This window comes from Taeniopygia guttata, chromosome Z, assembly GCF_048771995.1.
Source record: "Taeniopygia guttata chromosome Z, bTaeGut7.mat, whole genome shotgun sequence".
Taxonomy (NCBI): Eukaryota; Metazoa; Chordata; class Aves; order Passeriformes; family Estrildidae; genus Taeniopygia; species Taeniopygia guttata.
Genome location: NC_133063.1, coordinates 81042615 through 81068926, shown reverse-complemented (window position 1 = coordinate 81068926; position 26312 = coordinate 81042615). Strand labels below are relative to the sequence as shown.

General features: G+C 40.8%; 1 protein-coding gene and 1 long non-coding RNA gene across 8 annotated transcripts in view; one reads left to right on the top strand and one right to left on the bottom strand.

Annotated features, from left to right (window-relative positions):
* Positions 1-325: 325 nt before the first annotated feature.
* LOC115491197 (uncharacterized) lies at positions 326-7350 on the bottom strand. 4 transcript variants are annotated; one of them, XR_012052785.1, is made up of 5 exons: positions 7291-7348; positions 3989-4215; positions 3337-3490; positions 1820-1991; positions 326-379 (listed from the first exon to the last, which is right to left on the bottom strand). It is a non-coding gene; the product is annotated as an uncharacterized lncRNA (long non-coding RNA). The 4 variants fall into 4 exon arrangements; XR_012052786.1 differs by lacking the exons at positions 326-379; positions 1820-1991 and having other exon boundaries at positions 3323-3490; positions 3989-4154; positions 7291-7350; XR_012052784.1 differs by lacking the exons at positions 326-379; positions 1820-1991 and having other exon boundaries at positions 3323-3490.
* ATG10 (autophagy related 10) overlaps positions 6661-26312 on the top strand; it is a 59578-nt gene continuing 39926 nt past the window's right edge. Inside the window, exons 1-3 of one of the 4 annotated variants that reach the window (XM_072921840.1) lie at positions 6948-7528; positions 9815-9940; positions 14419-14538. In XM_072921840.1, the coding sequence (XP_072777941.1) occupies positions 7424-7528; positions 9815-9940; positions 14419-14538 (351 nt within the window). In that variant the 5' untranslated portion in view covers positions 6948-7423. Of the gene's footprint in view, positions 7529-9814; positions 9942-10043; positions 10193-14418; positions 14539-26312 lie in introns of those variants that run through there. The other 3 variants (XM_072921838.1, XM_072921839.1, XM_012577795.5) reach the window with 3 other exon arrangements.

The window sequence follows — 26312 nt, the reverse complement described above, 5'->3', positions numbered from 1 at the left end:
GGACCAAAGTAAGAAATTCTGAGGCAAGTACTGATGAGAGTACTGAAACTGCAAGAAGAACCTAGTGTTGAAATTCTACATGGTTTGAAGGGTTGGAGCCCAACTAATCCATTTTTTTTTTTTTTTCCCACACACACTTCTGCAGTGGAAATTGTCAGCAGTTTCAGGGTCAGGAAAGTATTCCAGCAACATTGAAAGGATCATCTTGCTTGATGTATGCAGTGATTATGCAGCATGCTGCAGGTTTCAAACTTTATCTGAATAAATGTGCAGATGTTATGGGGAGATGAACCACCCAACCCACACAAAATTAAATTTAATAGTACCTCTAATTTAACTGCTGATAGGACTTTTGGAGATTATGGCAAATTCCTGGGCTCTGTAATTCAAAGAAAGGAAAGAAAAAAAAAAAGTCCTTGGCCTTGTCCAAATAATGATAAACAAAAGCATGAATGCCATAAATAAATTTATATTATTTAACAGAGTATTGGTGAAGTCTAGCATAGACATGATATTTTAACACATTCTAACCCCTTCATTTCAGGCAGCAGGTCGTTTCTGTGATGTAAAGAAAATTCTTATCATTAACAAATGGGACAAAGGTATATTAAAAATGTATAATTAGAGGGCATGATCTTCTGTTGGTGGGGACATTAAAACTGGGATTTTCTCCAGTGCCACAACTGTTGTATTAGGAGTGCTAGAGAGTAGTAAAACGATTAGAATTCCTCGGGGAGGGGAGGCCTGAAGGAGAACTGTATAATCCCTTGTTTTAGGCTACTTTGTTTCTGCACCCATTTAACTCACATTTTAACAAGTGGCTTTGAAATGCTCACAGAGACTCTATCACCAGGCTATGCATTTGTACTTAAGAGATATTTAATAACTTTTTTTTTTTCCAAGTAAACTTTTAAGTTTCTTACAGAAGCTGCTCCAATCTGCTGTTCATGAACTCACACTAGTATCACCAGCATGCCCTCTGACAGCACAAAGCAATTTAATTTCATTATTGTAAGTCCACGTCCATCAACCACTGGATGTTTTCTAGAAGCCCAGAGACACATCATAACCCCCTCACAACTTCCAAAGTCCACCTCATCCCATGATAAACCCCCCCTTGCAGCTCCACAAATCTCCCCAAATCCATTTCTGCCCTATAGCCCCCTGAGACCCCCCAGAGCTGCCCCAAGTTCATGATAAGCCCTTAATATCCCCACAGACTCCTCCTGAGCCCCCACATGCAAGGGAACTCCTCACAACCCCTCCCAACTCCCCCAGAACCCCCCACTCCATTTTACCTCCCCATTAACCCTCTTGTCCCTCTAGAACCCCCACAGCACCCCAGACCTTTCTAGAGCCCCTTCACATCTACACTCCAGAACCCCCCAGCTCCTCTGCACTCCCAAAACCCCAAGAAAACCCCCTACAGACCTACCATAACTCCCTGACAGCTCCCTCAGACCCTCCCAGACCACCACAAATCCATGATAAACCCCATTACCCCCTACAGCCTCCCCAGAGACCCCCATAATCCCTCTATAGCCCCTACCAGACAGCCTACAGTGCCCCAAATCTATAACACCCAAAGCACCCCCAATCCCCTTGTGCTCCTCCTTAGACCCCCATAAACCCACAGAAACCCCTGCAGCTACCCCAAAAACACCACAGCCCCCCAGACTTCCCCCAACCCATGATAATCCTGTTAACAGCTCCCCCAAGCCTCTCCAGCATCCTAGACCTCCCTTAAACCCACGATAATTCCCCTTTAGCCCCCTCAGACACCCCCATACCCCTTGTAGCCCTCCCAGACCCCCCAAACCTGGGATACTGCCCCCACAGTTTTCACCCAGCTGCCATCAGGAGGTGTTTTCAGAGCTCTGGCGTGTCTCCAGCGTGCCAAAAGCACAGTGTGGTTGTGCTGCTCCACTGCTAGGTATGGAACTGGCACTTCCTCCTGGGATCTGAGCAGTCAGAGAAGGATTTCACGGTCTCTAATAAGAGAAATTAGCTGTTACTAAAATAACAGGGAGTGATAACACTCTGTGGGTAACAACCTCACTGAGAAGGGCCTCAGTTGGAGCATGAGCTTAAGCTCCAGGGCTTGTCGCTTTGCTGTCACAGGCAAAGGGGAAAAAATAGGGAAGAAAGGAGAATGAAACCAAATCTAACTCTTGGAATGATGCCTGTGGTGATCCTCAGAAATCCTGGGGTCAAACATACAGATCCCATACATCCCTGCTGTGTAAGGTGTTGTGTGCATGCAGTGCTGTGACATCAAGGACAAAGTGTTCAGTCCAACCTGCTGGGACACAACCTGTACTGCATGTACTCTACATTAATTCCGTAACAAAAATATACAGAAATACTTTTAAACATGTGTTACTTCTTGCCTGGCTTCTGGATAGCTTCTGTTGTTGAGTTACTTTATTTTCCAAAAAGAAAAAGAGAAAAAAAACACATTCACCTGTGTAGAATTTCCCTCCCAATCTTCAACTGGGTCAGCCTCCTTAGGTAAAAGAATTCCTTAGACCTGTACCAGAAGAGTAATTTACTCTGGACCTTAGCAATAGGCTTAATTTATGTTATTTGCATAAAAGTAATCCTAGTTCTAATCTACCTACCAAAGTATTTCACACACACACTCTGCACTTTGAACTTATTTCTGACTTTTTAGTAAACTCGACACTGTTATTGTAGTTTGCTGGTGTAATGAAACAAGAGAGAAAGACTAACTTGCTTATTTATTAGAATTATACATACTTACTCTAGTTATAAGTGTATCCTCTTACTGTAATTTCATATAATAATGACCTTTGCTCCACTGTCTACAGATATTTTAATGCTGTTTTGACCAAGAAGTTGTGAGCTAATTAGGAAAAAAATCTTTCTGCATCAAGCAGTCCTTCTCATTAGCTGCAAAACCCCCCAAATTCAATTTCCCTTCCCAGGAGCAAAACTTTTAAGACCTTCAACTGTTGCTATATTTTCAATAAATAGTGTCAGTATTTCCTAGGTACCCTGTCTCAAGTTGAGTTTGATATATATTGGGTTAGTAGGAGAAAACAACAACAACGACAAACCAAAGCAACAAGAAATTAAGAAAGGAACATGAATAACAGTAACTTGAAGAGAATACAAAACAAATTAAAAAAAAATCTGAACTCTGAAAGATTTATTCAACTTTTATGTAAAATGAAAAAGGTAGGAAATACTGCTAAAAACTGAAGGTGGCAACAACTACTGCATTGTGACTGTACTTCCTTCAGTGCTGATTGGAAACATTTGCCACTGGAGTGGAATAAAAACCTTCATGAAAAATGAATGCTGTTTGTGTACCTCTCAGTTTATTTCCTTTTGAACTTTCAGCACAGTCACAGGGCCCAAGAGCTCAAAGACTCGAAAGCACAGAGTACAAGTTGACAAAATTCATCTCGATTCACCGGCCCAGCAGTTACCACAGTCTTCAACAGGTCACTTCATTCCTCTTTTTCTGCCAGCAAAAGGAAAAATAACACTACTTGTGTACCTCACAAAAGAAGAGCAGTATTACAATGATTACTGAAAAACAGGGTTTGTTAACAATTTTGAAAAAGCAACTGTCCATTTACCAAGTGGGCATTCTGTCATGGGAGGAGATTTTGACTACTAAGTCTCCTGAACAAACACAGCAGAAAAATGCAAAATATCTTATGTTTAATTCTTATTACATATTCGTACAGAAAATGAAGAAACTTTGTGTTATAGCACAACTGAAATGGTTTGAGCATGCTGTCAGGCAGCCTCACAAGACATTCTCAGAAGCATTTCACTTTGGCCACACCATTATTTCTGATTTGGCACACCTGGCAATATTCTTTTGTTACAAAACTTTGCAACACTGCCAGGCACTGGCATTAACAAATTATAATTTTTGTCCCAGCGACATCACTCAGTGTCAGAAATTAAGAGTAATCAAAGAACAAAGTGTAAGAAGCAGCATGAGAATTACTTTGTCAGGAGATGAGGCACACTGAGGAAGATACATGAGGTGAAATGTAGATGGTGTTAATTCTGCCAGTCTGGGAGCTGTAATGTCACCTTTTCTCCTTTTTGGAGAGTGGAGTGCTGCATGAAATGCTCGACTGATCGGGGAGTTTGGGCTGGAGCCGCATTTCCTGGGACAACAGAGCAGGATGAAGAGGTGAAAAAGTCATTTCAGAGGTTCATTCATTCTGGCTGAAAAAGGATTATTCTCCATGATCTTTATTTAGTTCAGTTCCAAAATTCCCCGATCAACTAAGTTCCTACAGCAACAGTAATTTACTCTGAAAATTTTTTCAGTTTGATATTTGATAAAAATTTGGTATTTGTATAAATGATTTTGCTCATTCATCATCATCAATGATAATGTATGAAAAATAGATATATCTAAATGCATAGTAATATATTTAGATAAAATTAAACGGTCTAATGACTTTTTAATGCATTTAAGTATATAAATATCCAAGCAGTGACACATGGAACAGGGCAATTAATGCTCTTGCCTGGCAGAGATGAGATGGAAACCCGAGGCATTTTTTCAGGCAAAAGGAGGAGGAGAGAGGAGAGAACCCCCCACTTTGGGACTTCTTGTCCAGTAATTTCAGAGCCGCAGCAGATGTATTTCCCTTGATAAAGAGGCACACACTGCAATCTACTGCAGTGCCCTGGCAACGGGACTGGAGATGACCAAGCCGATACCAGGTGTTGCAAGAACAGAATTTCACTCTGCTCAGCCTTATTTTTTCAGCCATGGCAACTCCTTTGCCAGCTTAGATGCAAAATCAGGGCCCTCTCAGCCACTTTTCATATGAGCCATGTCTCAAACCCAACGATTCTTCCCTAAGATAATCCAGAGAGACAGTAACAAAGCTAAAATTAGAAATCAGGAGCTGTAGCTTCCAAGGAAATGAACATTACGTGACGTTTTTTCATTACCACATGCATTTACTGTTAGCAAAAATGGCCCAGAGAGAACACTCCACAGTGAAAAATCCTCCCCCAAAACTCATGGGGGGTGGGGTGGGGTGGGGGGTGACAACGTGGTGTTTTACTCAACAAATTAAAAAGAAAAAAAAAAAAAGAAACAGTAAGGAATGATATAAATAATTAATTCTGATGATTAAATAAGAGCTATTGCATCACAGATTATAATGGCATCACCCAAACTATGCGCCTGATTTTAAAAATGGTGTATGCATTGAAGATACCAATCTATGAAGGCACCATAATCTGTTCAAATAATACAATTAATACATATAATACAATTAATAATTCTCCAGAATAACTTCATGAAGTAAAACTTCATTTATATATACACCTAATGTTGAAAACTGAAAACTTAGGTGGAATATTTCATTGATCAGAAGTGGTGAAAATCATCTCTACACATGAACCCTGGTATTTATTTGAAGGACTTAGCTGCTAAAAGGAATTTTAAGAATAAAGAGAGACTCTTTACCTCAGGAATATAAGAAAAAGAGAAAAAGAAAAAGAGAAAGAGAAAAGGAAGAAAAAGAACAAAAAAAAAAAAAAGAAAAAGCTTTTGCCCTCCTGAGCTCTCCACATTCATCAAACTACAAGGAAATTAGGAAGTGCACAGTAGAGAAAATGTCACATCACAGAAGCTCTCCCTGAGTAGTGTGGTCTACAGACTGGTGGAGTAGCTGTAGTTTCCTATACACACAACAGTCCTAGAATATTTAAAGCAGCAGTTTATAGCTAAATAGGTAAAACAAATATATTTTATGTCTATCCTGTTGTAGTGCATTCTGCACACACTACCTTGGACTGCTTAGCTGGGCCAGGCAAGACTTTACCATTGGAAAACCTATGGTTTAATAGACTCTTTAATTTAAAAATAATTCCAACAGCATTTGCATAGCAGAAGAGCTTTGATGCTCCTCCCAAATTCTCCGACCTACAGGCAATTACGGAAACAGCGCAGCTGGGAAATGGAAAGAACACTGGAATACATGCTGGCACCTCCTGGAAATGGCCTAGGAAGTGCCCAGTTGACCCCCCTGCCACCTTAACTCCACACCACCTCCTCCTCAAAACGTAACAACATTATATATTTACACAGCGGGGACAGGAAGGTGACTAGGCCTGATATACTGGGGAGTGCTTGGCGTAAAAACAGCCTGTGCTGGGCTGAGCTGAGATGCAGAGGGCAGGAGGAGGAAGAGGAGGAGGATGGCTCCTCCAGGGCTGGCTGGGCACCTACACCTCACACCGGGCTGGGGTGGGCGGCTGCAGCCCCCAGGGTCCCTCATCGCCCTCAGGACCTTCACATCCCTCCCTAATGGCTCTTAGCCCCGCTGCCTCCACACCCCATCTGTCCCTGTCAACCCTGCAGCCCCCTCGGCCTTCATCCCCGAGAGCCCCTCATTCATTCCCTTTGTTCCTCTCATTCCCTTTATCCCCTCGTACCCCTTATCGCCCTCATCCCTTTCATTCCCTGCATCCCGCCTCGGCCCTCATCCCCCTCGCTCCTTCGTTCCTCTACTCCCTCATCCCCCATTTCCTCACTCCTTCATACCCTTCATTCCCTCGCTCCTTCATTCCCTTATCCCTCCCATTCCTCATTCCCTCATCCCCCTCACTTCTTCATTCCTTCATCCCCCCATCCTTCTCATTCCCTCATGCATCCCCTCATGCCTTCATTCCCTCATCCCTCTCATCCCCCATTCCCTCACTCCTTCATTCCCCCATCGTTCTCGTTCCCGCATCCCCTCACGCCTTCATTCCCTCATCCCTCCCATTCCTCATTCCCTCATCCCCCTCACTTCTTCACTCCTTCATCCCCCCATCCTTCTCATTCCCTCACGCCTTCATTCCCTCATCCCTCTCATCCCCCATTCCCTCACTCTTTCATCCCCTCACTCCTTCATTCCCTCAACCCCTATTTCCTCACTCCTTCATCCCCATCCTCCTCATTCCCTCATCTCTCTCATCCCCCATTCCCTCACGCCCTCATCCCCTTCATCCCCTCACTCCCTCATCCCCCTCGCTCCTTCCTCATTCCCTCATCCCCCATTTCCTCACTCCTTCATCCCCCCATCCCCCTCATTCCTGCATCCCCTCATCCCCTTCATTCCTTCATCCCTCCCATCCATCTCATCTCCCCATTCCCTCACTCCGTCATCCCCTCACTCCGTCATCCCCTCACTCCGACATCCCCTCACTCCCTCATCCCCCTCGCTCCTTCATTTCCTCATTCCTCTCATTCCCGCACTCCCTCATCCCCTTCCATTCCCCCATCCTTCTTACCCCCCATTCCCTCGCTCCCTCATCCTTCATTCTTTCACTCCTTCACTCCCTCATTCCCTCATCCCCCCACTCCCCCTCACCCCTCAGTCCTCCATTCCCGCCCCCATTCCCGCCCCCGCGCCCGGAGCGGCGCATGCGCGGCGGGGCGGGGCCGGCGCGCGCCCGGAGCGGCGGGAGGAGGAGGAGGAGGAGGAAAAGGAAAAAGAGGAGGAAAAGGAAAAAGGAGGAGGAGCGCACGGTACGTGAGGGGCGGCGAGCGGGGCTGGTCCCTCCCGCTCTCCCCGACCCTGTCCGCCGGGGCCGGGAAGACCCAGGAGAGGAGGAAAGGGGATAAAAAAATTCGTGCGGGCCTCCAAGCAGCCGGCCAGGGACGGGCCGGTCGGCTCGGGGCTCCTGCACGGAGTGTGGAGAAGGGAACTGAGGGGGGATCCCGGCCGTCCATCCCACAGCTCCCGGGGCTGCCGGAGCTCGGGCCGGGCGGGCTGGAGAAGGGAACTGAGGGGATCCCGTCCGTCCGTCCCACAGCTCCCGGCGCTGCCGGAGCTCGGGCCGGGCCCTGGAGAAGGGAACTGAGGGGGGATCCCGTCCGTCCATCCCACAGCTCCCGGGGCTGCCGGAGCTCGGCCCGGGCGGGCTGGAGAAGGGAACTGAGGGGGGATCCCGTCCGTCCATCCCACAGCTCCCGGCGCTGCCGGAGCTCGGGCCGGGCCCTGGAGAAGGGAACTGAGGGGGGATCCCGTCCGTCCATCCCACAGCTCCCGGCGCTGCCGGAGCTCGGGCCGGGCCGCAGCAGCAGCCGTGGCCATCGGAGAAAGGCCGGCGAGTGTCAGGGCAGCGGGAGGAAGAACTGTGTGCACGGAGGGGCAGAGCCTGGGACAGTGCCGGGGAGGGCTGCAGGGCCCTGTGTGACACATCCCGGCCCGGCTGGGCACGTCCTGTGCCCCTGCCCAGGGGACAGCTCCAGAGGAACCTTCCAGCCCCAGGGGTTTGGGATTCGGTGGTTCTTCACTGCCTTGTTCCAGCAGCACACAGCTCTGTTTCAGCCCTGTGAGGGAACTGTGCACTCCTCACGTTTTTCAGTGAGGGTGATTTGCATTACAGAAACACCTGCACTGTCTGTTTCCTGTTTTTCCCCTTTCCTGGCATCCAAGAGGCGCAGAGCCTTGGGTTAACTGCTGTTGAGAGTAATGTGTTTCGAGTGTTCATAAATAATTTTTGTTGTGGGCAGACAGGATGATGATGTGACTCAGGGCCAAATACTGAAAAATAATGAGCATTGTGTGAGATGCTGTGTCAGTTGTATTTCTTGTTAAGGAGAGGTGTGATCTGGTTGTAATGGTTACAGGTTATTGTTGTGATAGCCACTGACAGGACAGGGGGAATGGCTTTAAAATTGGAAAGAGTAGGTTTGGAGTAGATTATGAGAAGAAATCCTTCCCTGGGAGGGTGGGCAGCCCTGGCACAGGTGCCCAGAGCAGCTGGGGCTGCCCCTGGATCCCTGGCAGTGCCCAAGGCCAGGTTGGACACAGGGGCTGGAGCAGCCTGGGACAGTGGGAAGTGTCCCTGCCCATGGAACAAGATGAGTTTTATGGTTCCTTCCATCCAAACCATTTTGTGATTCGGTGGTTTGTTTGTGGTGCTGCAGTGCTGCCTGATCTCCACAAGCACATTAATCCAGCTGTGTTTGTGACACATCCTCATTGGAATGGGCAAGGAGTGAGAGGGGGTTGAGTAAAAATGACCAAGTTCTCTGAGAAAAAATTTATCTTCAAAACCCTGTGAGAAAGCCCTTTGAGGGACAGGGAAAGTTTTGAAGCCATATTTTTGGGCCAAAGAGAGCTGCACTGCACTATTAAAGAAATATATGTTAAAAGTGCAGCTCTGGGCTGCCTAGTACAGGGAAGACAGCACAATACTGGAAACAGTCCAGCAAAGGAGCCCAAAAGATGGTTAAGGGTGTTTGGTGTATAAGGCAAGGCTGAGAGAGCTGGGATAAATCAGCCTGGAGAAAAGAAGGGTCAGTGGGATCTTCTGAATGTCCATAAATACGTGGTGGGAGGGAATAAAGAAGATGGAGCCAGACTTTCTTCAGTTGAGACAACACAAGAGGCAACAAGTACAAACTGATAGTTAAGTGCTTCCAGTTAAACAGAAGTAAAAATATTCCCTGCTATGTAATTGAGCACTGAAATAGGTTTCCTAGAGAGGCTATGGCATCTGCATCCTTGGAGATAACCAAAACCCAAATGTAAACCATCCTGAGCTTCCTGCTGCAGTTGACACTGCTGAGGGCAGGGGGAATGGACCAGAGGTCTCCAAAGGTCTCTTCCAGCCTCAGCTGTTCCGCAGATCCATGATTCTGTGATGGAATTGAAGAAAAGTCTTTGTGCTATTTAAAGCAATAGTTTTTGTTTTTATTTTTTTTCCCTGTGCTTTGTTATTTTACTGTTGAGTTGCTATGAATTAGTGAAACTTCTTGGTGTTCTTCTCATCTGCCAGCACTAACCTTTGGTTTGCTCTGCAGGTGTCCTGCAGCATGGCAGGTGAAGAAGACTTCTTTTTGGGGGAGAAAAGATTCAAGCAGTGCTGTGAAGACTTTGTTAAACATTCGCAGCAGATAGGAGATGGCTGGGAGTGGAGAACTAGCAAGGTAAAACAATCAGAGTGTTGACTTTTAGAAACTCTTGGTGGGCTTTCTGAGCTGTTGACAACCACCACAAGCTGAAACATCGTTTAAACTGCAGAAATGTGTTGATGTGAGGGCTTAGCCCAGTGCAAGTCCTGCAGCATGGCAGGTGAAGAAGACTTCTTTTTGGGGGAGAAAAGATTCAAGCAGTGCTGTGAAGACTTTGTTAAACATTCGCAGCAGATAGGAGATGGCTGGGAGTGGAGAACTAGCAAGGTAAAACAATCAGAGTGTTGACTTTTAGAAACTCTTGGTGGGCTTTCTGAGCTGTTGACAACCACCACAAGCTGAAACATCGTTTAAACTGCAGAAATGTGTTGATGTGAGGGCTTAGCCCAGTGCAAGAATTGAAGAGGGCTGTGGATCTCTGAATCTTGGCCAATCTATCAAAACCCTTTTTCATCCAGGACCAGCCTATGAATGTGAAATTTAATCCCTCCTACTCTGGGCAACTTCGTGTGGTTTTATATCCAGGGTTCACTTTAACCCTTTAGGCTGAAATGGCACATAGCTTTTGTTTTAGATCCTTAGCTTAGTATTTTCATAACAATTCCTGTCAGTTCCATACAGCAACCAGAAGTATCTGCTAATATTAATGATCAATCCTTGTTATTTGCCGCTTCTCCATAACTTTCAAACCTCTACAATAATAACTACATATTGTTTCTAGGTCATTAATCAAAATTTTAAATAGCACAGGGCTAAGACTAGTCCCAAAGGACCCCATTAGAATCACTTCTTTTATGATGATTTCACCATTTTTTAAGTTAGACTTTGAGATCTCTGAATTAATAAATTTTCATCCTGTAGCATGTGAAGATTAGTGTAGGATTGCTATATTTTTTTTAAATTTCCACTTGTGGAATCCACAGATATCTTAGGGAATTCAGAGCATGTATTGTTCCAGCTTGTATGTTTATTAACCAAACATGTCTTCTGAAATTACACAGACAGATTCTGTTTTCTTTAAGAAAAATGCTTTTACTATACATATTTTTTCATTTACAGAGTTCTGCATGACTTTTGTTATTTTGCTCAGGATAATGTCAAACTAATATGTGAATAGCTACACAAATTATTCAGTGTATGTATTATAGTGTATAAATATATATTGATACAGTACATAAAAATTTATTGTCACAGAATATGAAGATGTATTGATACATGCTGGCTTTCTCCAGCATGTAGGTTTTCATGCCCTCTTTTTCATATATTCTTTCTATAGTGGAAAATCTGCTACTCTAGCTTTTTTTTTTTTTTTTTGGAGTATAAGTATATATTTTTAGGCTTCATTGGTTTCCCATGTTTTCATGAATTTTTTTGAGAAAAGTCATATGTTTTCCAGTGTTTGCTGTCATTTTTACATGTGTAGTTGTACATTAATAATTGTAACACTTTCATCACAGACTATCAGAATTTCAGTAAGAGGGAGGACCTTGGACTTAGAGTTGTTCTATTTAGGAGTTTTTATAACAGTGCAAATATTAGCCAAGTGTTACAATGCACCCTTTCTTACAGAAAACCATTTGAAACTTTAGATTTCAGTTCAAGGCTATATTTGTGAGGATTTATTCAACAAAGAAAGATGCTCTGAGCCTCTACAGGGAATTTAATACATGGGTCAAAGTCTGAACTTTCTGTGAAATAAGAAGCTTTGCTGGAAATAGCAGAATGAGATAGATTTTTGTTCTCATATAAAAAAATTCTAAGAGGGTTGTTTTCTTCTTTTAATGGGCCAAGTTGGCGACTCTGTGATTTCAGTGTGATAAAAACGTGGCCGTGGAGACCATCCATTTACAGTGTGGAGTCTGGGAAGAAAGCTTTTCCTCAACAAGATGTCTCATTGTCCTTTTTTTTTTTTTTTTAAATTTTTTTTTTAAATTTAACCAGCATATGTGTTGTGGGTAGTTTGGGGCACTCTTAATTTTGCTGATGTAATGTACTTGGATCCCATTCCTCATTCCTGACTCACGTGAATAGACCCATTGATAGCAGTGAGACCACACAAGTGAACCAGGCTGGTAGAACTGTGTTCCTGTGTTGCCGTGTTTTCTGTGGAGATTAAATTTAGATGATGAAATACTCATTGTTCTCATGGAGCTGGCTCTTGGTACATAAGCTCACATGGCCCAGGCAGAACCCTGTATTTATAGCTGTAAGTGAAATGTTCCAAATGATGTTATTTTTATAATGTGTTTTCTTGGTTTGGGATTTTTTTTTCCCACCGGAAGAAAGCTGTAAAAAAGCCAAGAGCACCTCTACTGCAGGAGCTGGTGGAGCTGAACTTGGGTGCTGCTGTTAAGGATGAATGGTTAAATCTTGCTGTGGAGGTTGAGATTTAGCTGAAGCAAATGAGGCCCTTTATTTTGGTTCATATTTAGGGAGCTTAGTCCAGGTAATCATACCAAAAGCTGCATTAGTTCCCTTTGGCTTTTGGTACAGCTGTAGTAGGAAGGGACTCCCTTAGCACATTAAGTGCTAAGGTTCTGGCTACAGCTGTGATTTATGGGGGTATGGAAGAGTACAAAACACTACAGAGTGCAGCAGGAGGGCTGCTGCTCCTTCCTGACTGCTCTGATATGCAGCTACAGAGACTGCTGGCTCCGTCCATCCATCCATCCATCCATCCATCCATCCATCCATCCATCCATCCATCCATCCATCCATCCATCCATCCATCCATCCATCCATCCATCCATCCATCCATCCATCATCCATCCATCATCCATCCATCCATCCATCCATCCATCCATCCATCCATCATCCATCCATCCATCATCCATCCATTATCCATCCATCCATCCATCCATCCATCCATCCATCCATCCATCCATCCATCCATCCATCCATCCATCCATCATCCATCCATCCATCATCCATCCATCATCCATCCATCCATCCATCCATCCATCCATCCATCCATCCATCCATCCATCCATCCATCCATCCATCCATCCACCCATCCACCCATCCATCCATCCATCCATCCATCCATCCATCCATCCATCCATCCATCCATCCATCCATCCATCCATCCATCCATCCATCCACCCATCCACCCATCCATCCATCCATCCATCCATCCATCCATCCATCCATCCATCCATCCATCCATCCATCCATCCATCCATCATCCATCCATCCATCCATCCATCCATCCATCCATCCATCCATCCATCCATCCATCCATCCACCCATCCACCCATCCATCCATCCACCCTATACTGTTATTCATGCTTAAAAATCAATGGAAAAAATACATGTAGAGAGCATTATCCTTTTTTAAATGCGTGAAACTTGATCAGAACAAAGTAAACAATTAACTCATAGTAGATTTTGAAGGTACGTTTAATCTACGTGTCTTTGGAAAGAGAACTAGTGTGTCAGTATAAAACCTGTGATGATTTAAAGGTAAAGATAAATGGCATGAACTGTGTCAGCGAATACAAATTAACCAAAGAGTTAAATCATAGTTAAATTTTCAGTCTTGTCAAGAAATTTAATGCTATGTTAATGAATTTTGTAGTGAGACAGTTTTGAATGGAATCCTTTTTCATCAGATGTTGTGCATATGCTCTCTGTTTGTCTAAAATAAAATGTAATGGAACAGCTAATAAACTCTCAATTTATTTGTTTCCTTTAAGAAACAAATCCTCAACGTGCAACTACTGTTCTTTGTTTTCTGTACGTGCTTTCTTCCTTTCAGAGTGTACCTCTTACTAAACATTTTCTCTCCTCTTGCTCCTAATTAGGAAAAATAAAATGTGCATGTAGACAGGCCAGTAATACAGGAAAACTCCTAAACCTTTCTTCTGCCATTCTGGGATTGTACGAGGAATAACTGTGGGCTGTGTGGCCTGGGAAGCAAAATGATAAAATGTGAACTGGGAGAAGGCACAGCTTTGTCTGTTTTTTCTTACGTTTGACCTCAGAAGTGATCAAGAGAAAGAAACAAGTTGTGACTCTGCATACATAAATTCTGAAGTGGTTTTGTTTTGTTCTGTTTTAGAACTTTGTAAAGTTAGAGGGGGAAACAGAGCAAAACCAAACCAGCTTCGCACGAGTTGGGAAGTTAATCGTGGCATGAATGCTTTGAAATAGGTCAAAATCGTTAATAATTCCTCATCTCTTCATCACCTTGGTGCACTGCCTTCCTGTTCTTTGGCACTTATCCTGACCCCCAGGGTGCAGTTGTCGTGTTCCATTAATAGCTATATTAAACTTTATTTTTGCTGTTGAGGTCTTTGACTTACTTCAACACCAAGAACTGGTGTAAACTATCTGTGAGAAGGTGCTGAGGAGCGCTGCAGTCTTCAGTGCCTATAAAAAGACTTGGAGCCGGTGCCTAAATACCATGCTCTGTTTATTTTCTAGAACAGTGAAGGCATTTACCATTTTGGTTACAGAAAATTTCTTTTTTCTTTCTCTTTTTCTGAACGCAGGACCTTGGTGATGGTTATCTTAGTAAGACACATTTCCAAGTAAGAAACAGACACATCCCACCAGACCTCAAGGAGAAAAACAACGATAACACTGAACAAATGTTATTTGCACATGTAGAAGTAAGTACAGATTTTTGAACTTACATGTTTATAAAATAAGTAATAAAATTAAAAACCTCAATGCTAGTAAGTCCTTCCAGCAAGACTTCAGATCTGAAGTTACCAGTGGCTTTTAATTAATTGTTCTACAGTTACAGAAAAACTAATTAATATACCTCATTGAGATGTACAGCTGTATTGGTGATGAAAATTGGGAAGAAATGAAAAAGATGCCAGCATTCTATATGTAGGTGTTCTCCTCACAGAATAATATTTCTTAGCATTTTGATTCACTAACATTAAGGAAACCATTTTTGTATTTGTGTTTTGGGAAAAATCAAGATTTATTTATCCTAGACGTAGATGTTAATTAAAAGAATAAAGGAAACTTTGAGATTAATCCTTATTTGAAATTATATTTATTGAATAAGACTTCTATACTCAGTGGCTACTTTTCTACTGTGGAACTGACTTAAAGACTGAGCAATTTTTTGAAACTGGTGGTGGGCAATGAGATGTTCCTAAAGGAGAATAAATATCTTTTTTCCAGAAAAATGAAAACTGTTCATTAAACTCTGTTTGGACTGATCTGAATAATTACTTGCTTGGCTCGAGTCTTCGTTAGACCTCCAAATTATTGACGAATCAGGATATAAGTGATAGGGATTCCCTCCCTTGTTATGCTGTTACCAATAAATAAGAAAATAGATCTTGGGTTATAATAGACTGAAAGCAATGTGTTCTGTATGCTATAAGCTGTTGAATAGGTGGTAAACTTTGCAGTTACATTTTTCTGCAATTCCTTTCCTTTTTTCCATCAGCACTCTGCTTTTTTTTTTTTTTTCTTCCCCTGAGACTCTGGTACATTTAAGACATTTCTGGTCTGAAATGAGTATTCTTTTGGCCTGGTTTCTGAAGGAAATGGCACTTAAAACAATTGTGCTATTAGTCTGTGATACAGTCATTTCTTCTGATTTTTGAGCTCACTCATAGGTTTCAGCTGCATTTTAAAGAGGGATAGATATCCAAGTGATTTAATGAATAGATGGGGCATTTTCCAAGTTTTTCTTTAAATTATATTCTAGTATTTTATAAAAAGAAGGTGAGTATCAATGCTTCAGGGGTTGTTATTTAATTGTCATTAACAACAGTGTTTGTATACTTCAGTCCTGACTTGTAACAACAGATTACTGTTTATACTGAAAATTGCTTTTGATTATTGTGACCTTTTTTTTCCCCTTAAATAATGAGTCAAGTCCTCATTACAGAGAGCATTTTAAAAGAACACCTGTAAAAGCTATTGAGCCCTTCTGGTGTCAGTTACAGAAAATATCATAAAACAAAGAGGACTTCAGAGTCTCTAACATACTGAAATGTTAAATACACTGAAATATTATAATAAAAAATACACTGAAATAAGCTTCCAGGCCAAACTTGGTGTTTTATCAAGACACTGAAGTGTGTAGTCCTGGAGATACTTGGAAAGATTTCTTTGTTTTGAGCCACAGTAATGTGCAGGTTGGAAGGACCCTTTTGGGGAAGGAGCCTGTCGTGTAGGAGCAGTAAAGATGAAGAGTGAAACAAGAGAAAGGTCTCAGAACACTATGGAGGTTATAAAACCATTAAAAAAAATTAATTTCTTCTCCAAAATATTCAATGCCAAATAGAGATGATGTAAAATTTGCATTCTACATTGAGCTGAAGAGTAACCAGACTATTAAAGTTATTTAATCTATCAAACAGGAAAACAAAATTTGCTTTGGATGTGTAGAGTAAAGCTGTGTGTTTAACAGTAAGAAATATGAAAATGGTGGCTGTAGAGAGGTTATATTTTCTTTGGCAGAGTAGTTCCTGTGTAAGATGCATGTTTCTTTTCCCAGATACTGAGTGCTAGAGACCCATTCCACTCTAATAACAATCTGTTATTTAAATAGGTGTTAGGGCTTTTTTTAGTTTTAAGATATGTTGTACCCATAAATCACATGGTGTTACTGAATTGCTGCAATCTGTTTGAATAAGTTATATACATTCTGATGAAAAGCAAAAGTTGTGGTCTTGGTGGAAATTGGAAAGGTTTCTTCTGGGTATATCCATTCAATATTTTTATTTTTAATTAATAAATTTTATTTTTATATATTTGGAGCTTAAAAAAGCTCTAAATAGGAAATAAAACTTATTTTGTTTAAAAAACCAGCCATTGACTAATAGTTGCCTATTTCACAATTTTCAGTTCCAGAATTACTGTTATGATCTTGATTTTTCTATATTGTATCTCTATTATTTGTATCTTACTGGAATATTTCCATCTGTCTAATCTGATCTCCTCCAAGGTGTGGTAGATACGATGCATGTGCATATAATAATATAATTAACCAGGAACAGTAAGAAAGGAAAAACACAGAAATTAAGATCTGAGTAATCAACATTCATTGTTAGGAACAATCAGTGTTGGCACAAATAAAAAAAGACTGTGGTGTGGAATATGCCAGGGCATAAGAGGCCAGAAGATTTTCCTCCCCTCATCCTGGAAATCCAGTTCGAAGGTTAGAAATACAATGTTAGTTTTGGCAGATGAGGTGAACATTTGGAGGAAAATCAGAAGACAGATTTTTGAAGTGAAGTTATGGGAAAGTTATCCATAGTGAGGATTTAACTCCTGTGTAAGGATTGAACCCAAGGCACATCAGGGAGGAGGTGATGTGGAATAAATCATAAATATATCCTGTTGTAGTGGGGTACACTTAGGATGTTTAAACTTTGAGGTACACTTGGGATGATTAAATTTTGCAGAAGGGCAAAATTATCATTGTTCTACTCATTTTTAGTCTGTGAAGAAACACTGAAACTTAATGATACAATAAAAAAAAAAATACACATATAGCCTGAAGTGACTTTATCCAAATAGAAAATCAATTATCGGTTATCACAGTGTCAAAAATGTGCTAATCTTGTGGCATCTACTGGAAACTTGACCAATTTACTTGGAATTTGTTTCACCTCACTGATTAGCACGGACAGTTAATGTTTCCAACTTTCCATTTCATTGATTGCTCTGTAAATATCAGGAGCCTTCTTGGTGAAGGAGTGATGAATAACTTTGTATTCTGGTCTTTTCCACAGAGCAGTCTATATTATGTGCTGGTTCCTTTTATACAAGTTGTGTTTTCATCTGAAAACCAAGAATAAAATTCTATGTGGGTTTCTTTCTGCTTATTTTAGGTATCTGCAATATAGAGCTTGTCACTTAAATCTTTGTTTCAGCCTGAGGAGGTAAAAAAGCATTTTTGGGTATAAATCAGTTGACCTATTTTAGGTGTCTCCTCTAAGAGAGGATGAGTCTAAAAGTGTGTGTTTTTCCTCAGGGGTGATCAAGGTTGAGCTACATGGCTGTGGATGCCTGCATGTTGTCATGTGAGCCCCCTACAACAAAAGGTGGCTCTGGGCTCCTTGCAGCACAGGGAATTTGTGCTGCTGTCTTCACTGGAGCTGAGATTTCACTGTGATGGTGGAGCTCATACTTAGTTGAGGATTGTGTTTTGTGAAGTAACAACTTAAAGACAGTTTAAGGAAGTTTGGCTTTTTATACTTGGCAGTGTCTCAGTTGTCAAGCTGTTTATCTTAATGAGGTGTCTGGGGATCCTGTCTTAGGCAGACCCTATTTTTCCATCCTCCTGGAAGAGGATTCACACTGTTCTTCTGGTATGCTATTCTCTTTTTTGTGGTTTTACTTTAATCACGATGTTTATTTCAACATTCTGATTGGTAAACAGAAACTACTAATGACATTGTGACAGATGATAAACTTTAGGCCAAGTTGGTGGAGGATGCCCTTCTGACCAGTAAGATGAGATTCTCTCCCCTAGATATGAGCTGAAAAGTCATAAACATTTTAGAGTCTCTTCCAAAAGAATAAATATAGCCTGAGATGCAAAGCAAAGGACAGAGAGAACAAACAGGCACCATTTGAAAATTTTTAAGTTGCCATTTTGTTCTGGTTAAATTTTTATTGAATCAGTTGTTGTCTTTCTAAGCTGTTCTGACTTTATGCCAGCTGAGTGTCATCTGTACTTTTCCACAGACAGCATAAATCTTGTGTAACCACCATAAAACGTTCTGGCTAATTCCACAGCAATCTTCAGTATGTATTTTTTTCTTGATCCAAATCAAATCTGTCCTCCCAGGACTTCTGTCAGGGTCTTTATCAGTGAACATGGGACTGTGTCTTCTTTTCTGGCAAGGACAGAACAGTTACATACATTATTGCATGGATTGTTGATAAGGTGAAAAATATTGTACAAGATTCAAAGTGAAGGTAGTTCTCCTGCCTCAAAGAGCTTATACTCTGGACGAGTAAAATGGGAAAATCTGGATTCACTTTATGCATTCTCTTTGTTTGTTATTCAAATAGCCCAAGGGAAGCAATAACTTGGAGTAATAATTCTCAGTGTGTGGTTTGTCTCAGCTCCTCTGGGTATTGCAGAAGAAGTGAGTCAGCACGGAACCATTCCTGGAGCTGGAGCCACTGCCACTTTGTAAAGGAGTGGGCAGGTTGGGAATGCTGAAGGTCTGTTCATACCTGATACTGCCTTTGGAAAACAAGCACTGGGCCCCAGCAGAAACTGATGAAGTTATGCATTTGCTGCATTGTGGGCTCCACCTTTGCTGGCAGCTGTTCATGAGTGTTGATGAGGATCTGCCTGATGGGGGATGTGGGAATGAGTCTGACATCTTTCTTAAACATTTTAATTCCATAATTTGCTGTTCAGCTGTGCTTTTAAGTTTGTAGAAAATACAAAATGACAATTTTTAGCAATTATTAATAATTTTTTCTCTAAACAAATCCAGTATTTTTACAATTAGGAACAGCTCCTTTTTTTTTTCTTTTTTTTTTTCTTTTTTTTTTTTTTTCTGTGCTAAAATAAATGAGATGAACGCAGTGTAAACATTTGCATAACCACAGTATTTGTTGGATGGTTAAGTGAAAACCCAGCAAACAGTGCTTAAGGAAAAAAATGTAAATACATTTAATAGAATCCAGTATTCACTGCAGGAAGTAATGGAAGTACCTTAATAAAGAGGAAGAAAATCAAGTATTGCATACCCAAACCATCAGTTTGTAGTAAATGTGTTGGGCTCAAGAGCAGTGTAGTTGGTCATGTACCAGCACTGTTTTCAAATGTCACAGAAATGAAACCCAAATGGAGACCTGTAAAAAATAAATCCAAAAACCACTTCTGCTGAAGAGTTCTAAAGCGTATTGCAAAAACACAGTGAAGATCCTCATGATTTTGCTTAAAAATCTATTAATCTGAACGTGGAATTAGCCTTTATTAAACCACAGGAAAATATTCCAGTGTGGAATTTATTAACTGTTGTCTGCATGGAAAGGCTTGGCAAAATAACGGCATTGTTTAGAAATACCAAGGTTGGAAGGAATTTTGGTGTAGACATTACCTCCTTTCCTCGACCTGGAGAGCCCTCAGAAAAAGCAGAATTCCTGAGACAGGAGCCACCTGAGTCCCAGTCCTGCTTTGAGGCTCCTTCTGTGATGGGATGCCCGAGTCTTCAAGGAGGAGGTTTGAATGCTTCTGCTCCTGTAAAGTTCTGGAGGCACGCGAGGTTTTTGTCTCCCACACACAGACCTTTGTGCATCATTTTCTGCATGTCACGTTGGAATCCTGGCAAATCTTGTTAGCAGTAGTTACATTTAGTTTCCAACAGCTTTGATGACATGCTGTTGGCTTGACTGTCGTTGAGGGTAGTGGGACCCTGATCTGAATTCTCTATCTTGCACATTCTTTGATTGCTGTTCTGTTTCACCCACTAATAACTTTCCACAAATCTTAGGAAATATATTAAAAGCAAGTATGTAAACTAATTATGATGCTTTTGGGAGAGCTGAAGGAGCACTTTGTATGACCCCCCCCCAAAAGTGATTCATTTTCTATTTACATGTTAGCATGGAGTGATTTCAACTTTTTATCTGCCATCTTGGTATTCAGAGCTGTCACTTAATATTAGAAAATAATGCTACATCAGACACAGGAAAAGATGCTCTAATTAAGGTTTGGTAACTGAATGTGACAGCTTAGTTGGAGTCACCCTGGTTGAAGGCATGATGTCATTCCTGCACAATGTCTTTCTTCTGCAGTAAATAAACCTTCATTTCCTCTGGAGCACACTCCGAGGCTGTGGGAAGTGAAGGTGATTTTCCCAGAATCTGAACTTTGGGAGAGTAGTAATGCCAGAGACAAAGCTATTTATAAACTCACCCTTTTGTCCTGGTGATCCTGTGGTTTAGGTATTAAGCAGGGGTATTGTTTTGTTTCCATTTAGTTGTTTGGTTTCCATTTAGTGCATTTTCTCATGTTGTCTGGAAAGGTGTTTTGAAAAATCTGTACGGTGATTTTAGAGCATCTAGACAAGATCAAAATTACACTTTTTTAATTCTTCCAATTAAAATTTAATTAAATAATTCTAGTTTAATTTAATGTCATAAAAGTACATTTTGCTGGGGTTTCTTTGTACAGTAAGTCATTATTATGAGATTGTAAAAAAATAGTTTTTAAAAGTTGTGCCAGAGCGGACTTGAACTGTGGTTGTCTTCACGCAGTAAATTGTGTTAATTTACCTTAGAACTGTGTGTAATTACATATACAGCAGCAGTATCAGAGATATATAGACCACACAGTCACTTACCTGTGTGGACTGTGTGCTTCCCCTTTCAACTTGTTGGGTTAACATGATTTTTTACAAGTCTTGGTGACTCTTCCATCAAATGTTTCGATGCTTGGCATGCCTTGATAGCTGGGCAAAACATCAAGAGATCCCAGCTTCTGCATTTTGATTAGTGGAAAGGCTTGTGGGAAATTAAAATCTCTTTTTCAGTTTCCAATTTAAAAAATATTACTGCTGTGGCCTTAATAGGAGAGACAGTTTTGAAAAGACATTTTTCCTTTATTATATTGTTCACCTTCTCTCTCCCTCTTTTTTCCTCCTCAAAAAATGTTCAAAATGCCATGAATGGAGGAGATCCTGAACTGGTGCCCATATCAACAGCTTATGTTGGCCCATTTGGCCACACTTTGGCTTCCTTTTATTTAATACATTGCCCTAACGCATGTTGTAACACAGTACCACTGTGACATATCCCAAGTAATGCTGTGTGCCTGGGGATAACAGGAATGAAGACTTTGGGGGGATCTAAATTCCCCAACTTTTATACAGTTTTGATATCAAGGCACTTCAGGATGCAGTGGAACACAATTTGTATTGGTCATAGTTGCTCAGAGTTGTTTAATCACTGAAACATGCACATTGCAGAAGGGTTTTTTTCTGCAGTGACATGCATTGAGATGTGATGTTAAATATCACAGAAAGATTAATCTTAATATTTATGCATTTCTGAAAGGAAATCTCCAATTTTTTTTGTAACAACCTGACCATGCCAGGTGTAGGTAAATTTTGTAGATAAATGCACATTTTCAGATACTTAACGGCATTAATTCACAAATGAGAGACATGACACTGTAGTGTGTGTCAATACTATTTTACCACAATAGAAACAAAATCACAATTTGGTCAATTGTTAGCATTTTACTTTTAATGGTGAACCTCAAAACAGTTCGTGTTTCCAGCCTTGCATATATGCCTGCTTTTGTTTCTCTTAAATTAAATTGTACTGGTTCAATGTTATGCTCTAATTTTCTGGGGATGATGATGCTCATCTGTATTGGAACAATGCTTTTATTTTGGCCAAGTGCCTGTGTTTTTAGCAGTGTCATATGATTATCTTTCAGTGTGTTTGGATTGCTCGCCTGCAGCACACAGGTCATGTTGGCTCAGAGAGAATATTGCAGATTTAGGGCCTCAGAGTGGCTTCCTGAGAACCAGGCGAAATGGCCAAACTTCCATATGTTGCTGCTTTGTGGAAAATTCATGGTTATTGTCCTTTTAGCTGCGAGGTCCAACTGTGAGTTTTGTTTCCTTCCCAACACCATCTCACTCTCATTGTCTTTCAACTCTCAAGATACATGAAAAAATGCTTTTCTTCCCTTTGTTACAAAGAATGGTTGTGATTTTCTGCTCTTGAAAAAAATGCAATCTCATACTTTGTTTTCCCCCCTGCATGATAAGGTTTACTTTGCCATAAATCATTTTGTTAGCCTTATTAATTAAGAAGCAGCCACTGCGGGTTTCTATTAATATTGTAAATAAAGCAGTTTAGCTGTTTTCTTGAGGTCAGAATGTGGTGTTTCTTGAGAACATTATAGACTTACATTGTGTAATCAGTGTGTGATTTTGAGGTCAGGTCCTTTCTAGATATAACTAAAGAGCATTGAAGTTCACTGAAACTTAGGAACTTGTGCAGGAAAATGTGTACTAGAGTTACAAATTATTTTTAATGAATCATAAAAATATCTTATTTTTCCCCATATAGACCAACACACAGAGAGAAGACACTGCTTTTTTACTTTGTAGGAGTCAAGACTTAATATATATACTTTAAAAGCATGTCTATATATAAAGTGTATATATAACATAAGACTTTTTTCGTACTGCACTGGTACTCAACATGATGCTGCCAATGCAGAGTGCTAAAATTCAGTTCTAACGTGATTATGAATGCCCCAATTTCAAAACTTTTATTCCAGTATATGGCAGGAATTAATTTGGTTCTGTCAACTTCTACGATACAGGTGTTTTCCTGAATGAGCAAGACAATAGATCTTTAATACAGACCAGGGTTTTTTTTTCACTTGAATTGGGTTTGTTAATGTTGTGTAATCTTTCTGCCCTAGTTTGCCAGGGACTAGTTCAGGCAGCACTTGGACATGCTCACTGACTTTTTAAATGAGACACTCACTTCTGCTGAGTGCAAGATACTGAGAGCACATCCTGAGCACAGGGGACATTAATGCTTGGGAATGGAAAATACACTTCTTGGCATAAATGGATGTAACTGGGAGTATTTCACTTAATGGGTGGCTTTCTCATGATGATCATGGTGGTAGCAATGAAAATGAGTTATTTGAGTTGACTCAAACATCTCTTACCTCTGTTTTCCTCTGAATTCTGAGGAAGATATAATGTTGTACACTAAATAAGATTTAAGTTTCCTGTTTGAAAAGGAAAACAATAAAGTGTATGAACTTGTTGAGATCATGAGATAGACATGAGATAAGTGATCAGTGAGGTTGTGGAAAGGCAGACGTGTCTAGTATGGGAGAGAGAAAGCTGAGAGACAAAAGGCTTGTGCTGTAGGTCGTACTTTATAACATAAGCTTTGTGTCCATCTAGTGATTTTTGTAATATGATCATTAGTGTTTCCATCTGTATTTTGTGTTTTTCCCTATTTGATAGCTTGCCAATAAAATTTCTTTCCCAGACAGCTGAACCTAGCTTGCAGACTGACAGGGCACAAAAGAAACCCCCCACCCTCAAAGGAAAGCACATTCAAAAGCTTAGAAATCACCCGAAAGCGTTAACGGCTCTGTTGGCTGTTACACGATGGGATGCAGGAATTGCAATAATGTTCTCTTCCATCTGGTGCCTGCAAACTTGCTGTTTTCGGAGGCATTCACTGCTGTAGCAAACTGTTCACTTATTCATTCTTGTGTAGTTGCCCGTTATTCTTTGGAAAAGACTTGGGTTGAAAGCGGCTCGGTTCTTTGTTGCAGAAGTGCTCAGTGTCAAACATATTACAAGGAGATGTCAGTCCAAATGCAAATACCATCAACTCTCAAAGCCTCTCCGCATGTTGTGTATATTTGGAATGTGCTGTGAAGGTGTAGTCCCAGGAGCGAGGATCTTGACTGACAATACTCAAAGGAAAATCATGCAATATCTGTGCCAAAATGTCTATCTCAGGCTGAAATTTCAATTTCCGCTTTAAATTTCCTGGCTTGTGTTAGCTAACATTACAGCCTTGGTTTTCCTTCTTTTCCTGGGATCTTGGTGGTTATTTTCTTTGTTGCATCTGGACTGGTTAATTTTCAGGAAGGTGAGATAGCAACTGAGTGGAAGGTGTCACTCTTGAGAGAGAGGAATGGTTTAAAGAACTAAAGCAAGTGAAGACACATTTCTTGTTGCCAGACTATGAGATAAAGGCATTCATATATAATTTCTGAGCACAAAACACTCAAAAATGTCCAACTCTTGGTCATCCCTGAACATCTAAAGTCACTATGTTCATACAGCAGTAGTCTTTGGTGATGTTTATAGCAAGATGGGTTAGCCATCACCTGTCATACATGATCCTATCCCAGAATTTAAATTAATCTCTTCAGTCCTGCGGTGTTGAGCAGGTAGATTAACTTATTAATAGTTTTCCTGGAAGCATTACAGGAATTCCCAGCATTCTGCCCGTTTTAATTGAATGTTATGTAATGATGTACATTTATGTAAATCTTGTGTTGATTTCAGAAATTGTGAGCAGTATTGGGCTACGTTGAGATGACCTTGGAAATTTTAATTTCAGTATATGTAAATTTTCAGGTGCTGTATGATGTGCCTTTGTCTTTTTCAGCTTTTTTATTTTCTGGAAATAAAATGCCTGTATTGTTTGTGAGATCTGGCACTTCTGTATTTCCACATGCTGCAGAAATACCAACCACCAGGTCTGCCCTTGAGGGCCTCAGGGCTTTTAGGATGAAAGCTTAGCTCTCGTAGGCAGGTATGTGGGAGCCAGTGGTTGTGCCTGCTTTTGCCTCAATTCCTTTGCAAATGCTCTGAAGATCAAAATCCTGTTTGTCACCACAGTGTACTCTTGAGGTTGTTTTGTGCTTTTGAGTATCTCTAAATTAGATATTATCTGCTTGAGTTCAGGCAGCAGCAGTGTAGATGTGGGTAGATGGTTATGGTGACCTTCAAAACCAGTTATTTCTTCACCAGCCAACTTGGAACATTAGCCCTGAATATGATTTAATGATTCTGAATGAAGTGTCTAGCTGAAGGTGTCGTCCAAGATTTGCAAGCTAAGGCAAAGTTAAGGTGCACAGGTTTACAAGAAGGAGCACAAGAGCAAGAAAAACTGCCTATCATGAAATCCTGAAACCTAGTAGGATGCATGGAATATATTTAAACATCTCCTTTGCAGGATTCATGTCTTTCAGCAGAGTCACAGCGTGTGTTCTAATACACGTTTAATGTATGTTTAATTAGTCTAGTGTTTAAGATGCTGAAGTACAGTTAAAAATTGAAAAGAATATTGAATCAAAATTTTGATCCCATGGTCTGGTATAAGCTGGAAATATTTAGCACTCAGAAAAAAAAAATTACTACTGCTATTATTACTACTGTCCATTTAAATACAAATGTAAATGGCAGACTGTCTCACGGGTTTATAATTTTTAAAATATTTCTAATTGCTGCCCATTGTTAGATGCTTAAATTCCATGTTCCCCAGTTTTGTCCTATATTTTAGAAGGATAGAAACATGTTTGCTGTTTAACATCAGATGTAGTTTTTGTGAATAACTGCACAAATTTGAATTCTGAGAAAAATGTTAAACATTGGAAAGATGAGACAGCAAAAGATCTGCTACACCATGGTTAGCAAGGTACAACACTTTCCTTTGGACTGTGTTAGAAAACCTGTTTTGATCTGTTTTTCTGTGATGTGTGCTTCACTCTCTGCCCTTGCCCCTTCTCAGAAACTCTTCTTTCTGTGGAGTGATCTAACCCATTTGAGCAAAGTAAAGGTTTTTAAAGATAATTAAGCGCCTGCAAGTTTTATGGAGGTAAGTGGCTGAGTGGAGGACAGGCCATGAAAGTTCTCTGCCTGAGGTAATTTAC